This window comes from Mustela erminea, chromosome 15, assembly GCF_009829155.1.
Source record: "Mustela erminea isolate mMusErm1 chromosome 15, mMusErm1.Pri, whole genome shotgun sequence".
In the NCBI taxonomy this organism is placed as follows: Eukaryota; Metazoa; Chordata; class Mammalia; order Carnivora; family Mustelidae; genus Mustela; species Mustela erminea.
In genome coordinates this window covers 44825036-44831507 of record NC_045628.1, presented here as the reverse complement: position 1 = coordinate 44831507, position 6472 = coordinate 44825036, and the positions used below count along the sequence as shown (strand labels likewise).

At 39.6% G+C, this 6472-nt stretch overlaps 1 protein-coding gene across 1 annotated transcript; it reads right to left on the bottom strand.

Annotated features, from left to right (window-relative positions):
* Positions 1-320: 320 nt before the first annotated feature.
* LOC116574195 (ral guanine nucleotide dissociation stimulator-like) lies at positions 321-1017 on the bottom strand. Its single transcript, XM_032314803.1, has one exon. It carries the CDS (start codon positions 983-985, stop codon positions 614-616), a length of 372 nt encoding a protein of 123 aa, XP_032170694.1. The 5' UTR covers positions 986-1017; the 3' UTR covers positions 321-613.
* Positions 1018-6472: the final 5455 nt, after the last annotated feature.

Here is a 6472-nt window from a genome sequence, read left to right as displayed (position 1 = left end):
TCTTTCTTTCTTTCTTTCTTTCCTTCCTTCCTTCCTTCCTTCCTTCCTTCCTTATGAAAAACCCTTGGGGCATTTGGCTGGTTCAGTCAGTAGAGCATGTAACTCTTGATCTCCGGGTTATAGATTACTTAAGAATAAAATCTTTAAAAAAGAAAGAGAAAATTCCTTTACTAGCATATTTTAAATCCTCCTTCACAACTTTAAAATAGATGGATAATTTAGTATTGAGTGAGCAGAACATCTGCTCTGTATTAAGTGATTCTTTTTTTTTTTTTTTTTTAGAGGAGAAAATAAAAACCTTTATTATTATTATTATTATTACTATTATTATTTTGGTAAGAAAACTTTAATCCCAAGGGTTCTCATTCCTTTTTGTTGTTGTTGTTGCTGTTGTTGTGGTTAAATAACAGCCCTTTAATTATATTCAATATTGCCCCCTCCAGAACAAGTAATTCTGTAGGGGAGAGGAAGGGGTGTTGAGCAGCGGATGGGGCTCGTGCACCACAAGTAGCCCAGGGGCCGAGGGGCAATCCTTGGCTCAGCCAGTGTGCACGGGTTCAGGTCTGGTGGTGGCTGTAGCCAGTGGTCCTGGTGCTTGTGTTCTGCTGGCCAGCTAGGACCGCGGCTCCAGCTGGCATGACAGGTTGTAGCTGTCATCCTCGCTGAGCCTCTCCACAGCCCAGAACCAGGCCGTGAATGGATGCTGGGGCTCTAGGCAGTAATTCTCTGCCGCCGCCTGGAGCAGCATGATGTCCGTGAGGACTCGGTATTCCTTATTCTTTTTGCGGTGGTTGATCTCATTGCCCTGCAGGTAGTCCTCCATTGCTGTATCCAGCACCACCAGGTCGGAGAGGAAAGTGCCAAGGTATGGGACGACACCCTGTGTCATGAGGGGTAGGTTTGTCATGAGTCCCTGCTGTCTGGTGCCCACAGGGGCCCTCCCCGAAAAGACTTCAGCGTCCTGGCCCACCCCACTTTCCCACATGGAAAAGGGCCTAGGACCCTTAGTTGCTTCCCCTGGATTCCTGTATTAAGTGATTCTTAGTACCCACTGAGATGGTACAAAATGAGAAAGGAAAATCCACGAGATGAGAACTTAGGTTTGAAATGTGACTACAGATAAGTTTTATCTAATCATTTGTAAAAATAGCTTACTAGCATGAATGGGTGAAGAATTTTCCACACATTTCTTATATTTTGACAACAGGAATTAAGATTCTGGAGTACATACTGAGAACAGTGGTGTGGAAGCATGATCCATGAAGAAAGTTCTGCAGTTGTAGGGTTGTGATGATTGCATAGCAGTGTAAATGTACTCAATGTCTCTGAAGTGTACCTTTAACAATGGTTAAAATGGTAGCTGTTACTATATATGCTTTATTATAATTAAAAAGTTTTTAAGATGGGGTACATGTGCTTCTGAGGGCATGCAAAATCTTTCTAAGAGGTGCACTGTACCAAATTCATTTAAGGAAATACCATTTTCAGTTTTCAACCTCTGTATGTTCTCTTTCCTAGAACTGATCTGCCTTGGAGCACTCTTGTAAACAGAGTAGTCTACTTACTACTCCCCCCACCACAACAATCACTCTGTTCCCACATTAGAGAGAAGACATATGTCACCCACTTTGAATATTGTTATAGTACAAAACCCAAAGGGCACCAAACCAAAATAGAATTCAAAATAAGTTACAACAAGCCCTTTGTAGGGATTATTGTCTTTTCCTTCCTAAGATATTTCTTTCAAAAATGTATGTGAAGTTTCAGTTATACCAAATTAAATTGTCCTAGAGATAGACAGTATAATATAGTGCCTACTGTTAAAAATACTTTATGCATATTTAAAATTTTGCTAAGGCCTCCACCTTGGGCCATTTTCTGTCCTATCTCACTTTATCTTTAAATGAGTTATCACTGACAAAAGTAATTTTTTACTCCTTCCAGTAGAATATAAACTATTTGCTCATTGTTTTATTTCTGGCACCTGTTATATAGTAGCTGCACAGAACATATGCATTTAATGAATGAATAAGGGGGGAAATGTAAGGAAAGAAAAATAAGAAGAGAATGAAATAAAAATTAAAATGAGAAAGAGGAGAAAATAAGAAAATGGATTTACTTTCCCTTTACATGTAAACACTGAAAGATATGAAAACATATCTTAGAGTTTCAATTTGGTGTTGCATACTTTCTAGAAGTTCTGAGGTTCACTTTTACTTTTATCCAGCTGTACAAATGTACAGTCATGTTGCAGAATTCAAAATCATGCTGCACTCTCATATCTGAAATCTCCAGCTTGCCTTTCCCTTCCTCATATTTTTCTTTTTTACTAGAAAGTCTGCCCCCACTGAAACCTTAAATCATGAAGGCCAGTGTGCATTGTTCCCCCTGGAACTATTCAAAGCCTCCAAGAATCCTACTGATTACTCTGGTTCTCCATGGCCATTCCCTCCTTGCTCCCTTGAAGCACATATACGCTGTAGCTTTTCAACTGTTACTGCATTCCATGCTGTTCTTAGTGATTTGTTTGCTAACTGTTTCATGTAAGTTGTTCTTAATTCCAGAAGTATTTTGAGAGGACAGGGCAGAGGCCAGGACTTCCATTTCTCACATGTGGGACACATAACAGAATAAATTAAAGACATGACCTGTTTTATGCTGGCATTCAAGGGAACTTAAGCCCAAAACTTCCTACCCAACATTCAATGTTTCAGTTGCATCCTTTCCACCAAATATTATCTTTGGTCCTCAATCCCGTATTACTCAACACTGTTCATCAATCTTTCCCTGTATCTCTTTCAGTTGGTTTTGCTATGGTTGCAGCAATATGATTTGTGTTTGATTTATCCAGGGTCTGTATCCAGTGCCTACACTGTTTCTTCTTTTTTCTACTAATACAGCTTGTATAGATATGATGAAACAATATATCTCTCAGTTCAACAACTTTATTCATGATTATTATGTTTATGTCTGTTCCTATTCTTCAATACATATGTATTGATTATTCACTATGTGCAAGACACCATATGCAGCGTCTCATTCACTGGTGTGCCTGCAGTTTGAGGATAATGGGATTGTACAATATGGAATAGCTGCCTCTCCGTAAATATCATTGCATGGAAGATAGTAGAGATCTCAGAACTGGCTACTTAAAGGAAAGAAGCTGATACCTGAAAACATTTCTGATGGAAAGGAGCTTTCTCCAAGCCTCTAAATAAAGTGGCCATGTAGTCCTGCTACCTCTTCAGTCCCAGGCCTTCCTCTCTCTTGCAGTCTATACAGGCAAGTTACAATAAACCAGAGGAATTGCTGGGGTGCCTAGGTGGCTCAGTGGGTTAAAGCCTCTGCCTTTGGCTCAGGTCATGATTCCAGGGTCCTGCGATGGAGCCCCACATCGGGTTCTCTGCTCAGCGGGGAGCCTGCCTCCCCCCACCGCCCCCCGCCTGCCTCTCTGCCTACCTGTGATTTCTGTCAAGTAAATAAAATCTTAAAAAAAAAAAAAAGAAAAGAAAAAGAGGAATTGCTGAAGGCAGATGTCATAGAGAGGATGGAGTTTATGGTAACTGGCAAATCTCTCACCCTACGTGTATGTACCTAGCAGACGTACTGTGTGGGGTGCAGACAAGAAAGGGACACTGGCATCTCATTCCTCATTTGGATATTCTCTGTCTTTTTGTGTAGTAGCCTACCTGCTCTTCATTGGTTGTCTTTTTAGTAGGTAGACAATGCAAAGGGAAAAGTCAGAAACTACATGTAATTTAAGTTCTTAATTGGATTAGATTGGTATGGTTAAGTACCCAAAAATGACCTGAAACCAGCAAGATTTTCTCATGATAGTATTAGAAGGAAAAAGAAGAAGAAGAAGAAGAAAAAGATTAGGCATAACATAGTTTAATATAGGGCGCCTGGGTGGCTCAGTGGGTTAAGCCGCTGCCTTCGGCTCAGGTCATGATCTCAGGGTCCTGGGATCGAGTCCCGCATCGGGCTCTCTGCTCAGCAGGGAGCCTGCTTCCTCCTCTCTCTCTCTGCCTGCCTCTCTGCCTACTTGTAATCTCTCTCTGACAAATAAATAAATAAAAATCTTAAAAAAAAAAAAAAAAAAACATAGTTTAATATAGTTGGTTGGAAAGAAATTTTAAAAATGAATTTAAATTTTGTATACTACAGAGTTGAGAATGTTCAATTAATCAGCTCATTTGAATAAATGAGGAAGTATGGGAATTAAATTCTATACAAAATACACTCCAATATGAAGCAGTAGAAAGTTCATGGACTTCACAATCAGGGACATCGAAAATTTGAAACATGACTCTTCCTGTCTTCTAGTTGTGTGAACACGAGCAAGTTGCTCATCGTTTCAGTTGTTTTTAATCCATAAAATATGTTCATATTTATATTAGTTTAAGATTTAGTGAAGTAACAAACATGCTCAGATCTCCACACATATTAGCCTCTCAAAACTTGGTAGCTCCCTTGCTTATTCTTTTTCCTCTTTCCCCAAAAATTGGCACCTGAAAGAGATTATATCTGGAACAAGGATAAGAAGTCATATGACAGGGGCACCTGGGTGGCTCAGTGAGTTAAAGCCTCTGCCTTTGGCTCAGGTCATGATCCCGGGGTCCTGGGATCGAGCTCCGCATAGGGCTCTCTGCTCAGCAGGGAGCCTCCTTCCCTTCCTCTCTCTCTGCCTGCCTCTCTGCCTACTTGTGATCTCTGTCAAATAAATAAATAAAATATTTTTAAAATCTTAAAAAAAAAAAGTCATATGACAATCGCATTTGATTACAAAAACAAGTAGTATAAGAGCTCAAAATATAAGGGGCACCTGGGTGACTTAGTTGGTTACGTGTCCGACTCTTGATGTTGGCTCAGGTCATGATCTCAGGGAGTGAGATGGAGCCCTGCACAGCGTGGAGCCTGCATAAGATTCTCTGTGTCCCCCACCACTCCCCAGAAAAAGAACTCAAAATATAAGCATTTGACTTCTAGTTGATGACCACTGGTATTCCTCTGGAACTTGCCGAACAGGTGGGATTTTGTTAGACCCAGATTTTGGAGGGGCTGAAATGTAGATAGCAGTATTATTGGAGAGGAAAACAACTTTTATTTGAGCAAGTTGGTCATGTGGTGAGCACTGGAAGATAAATAATTAGGTCAGCTGTGAAATGGGTGGGGTCTCATGGAACTCTTGGAGTGAGATGTTACCAATAAACAGTTTCAATATAGCAGATGCCAATGATTACTTATCATTAGCATCAAACTTCATTTATAAGAAACATTCGCTATATAAACCATGTTCTAGCGTTTAAATTGTGTCACCTGAATGTTGTTGAATTGTTGTCAACTGAATGTTAGGAATGTTGATAGTTTGTTCCAGATGTTTTAAACTAAATCCTGAATAAACACATAAGAACAGTACTTACCTCCTGACATTGGAAAAATCTGTTTTCTAAATCTTTTGTTCTCTTTCACTTTAGTTCTATTTTATGCTCAAAACGATAAGTAATGTTTTATGTGTCTGACAACGACTCCTAAATAATTATTCAAGTCAAGAAATATGAGGATTCTGCTGCATTTCAAATGAACTAATCGGGAATTAGTAAAATAACATGAAGAACTTGGAAAGGGAAAACTAACAAAACATTCTCACTTACCGGTAGGTAATTTAACTTGACCTTTCTTAAATACATAGATTTGCACCTCATCCTTCATTTTAAGTTTATTTGCCATTTCCTTTAAAGAAGTGGTTCTTAACACTAGATGCATATTATAATTACCTAGACAGATTTTTAAAATTTATCAGCGCTGAGGCCCACCTGCAGAGACTCTGATTTAATTGGCCTGGGCTGGAGCATGCGTAATAATTTGTTTCCAGAACTTCCCAGGCGATGCTAATGTGGAGTTACTTTTGAGAACAATCTCTATAAGGCTTCCTTCAGCTCTTCCAGAAATGGTGAGTTACTCTGTTTTGGGGGGCGTCTCATAGATCTATTCATAATTCTGATAGCACTTGTCATGCAGTATTATAATATACCTATTTAGGCATCAGTCCTCTGGATCTGGATCTGAGAATGTCTAAGAAGTAGAAGTCTTTGTTGAGTATCCAGCATCTACCAGTGTTTGGGGTGATTGGGACAGAGGTCACTAACTTTTTGTAGGTAGTTCAACTCTGTGCAGTTATTTTAAAACATACCTCAGGAAAAGCAAAGAGGCAACTTGTAGCAAGGATCCGAAGGTGGGATCCTTTTCCAAAGGTCTAGACTCTGGGTGTGAGCAGGGTTGTCGAACTGTGAAATGCCCAGGCAGCAATTCAAAATAGATGATTTCATCATGCTCATCAATGAATGAATACCAAAAGATGTGCTGTGTATATGCTCGTGTGAGGTCATCGATAAAGATTGGTGCAAATGTTAAGGGGAAAATAGTATAGACAATGGTTCTGGGAGAAGTCAGTTTTAGGTAGAAAAATACT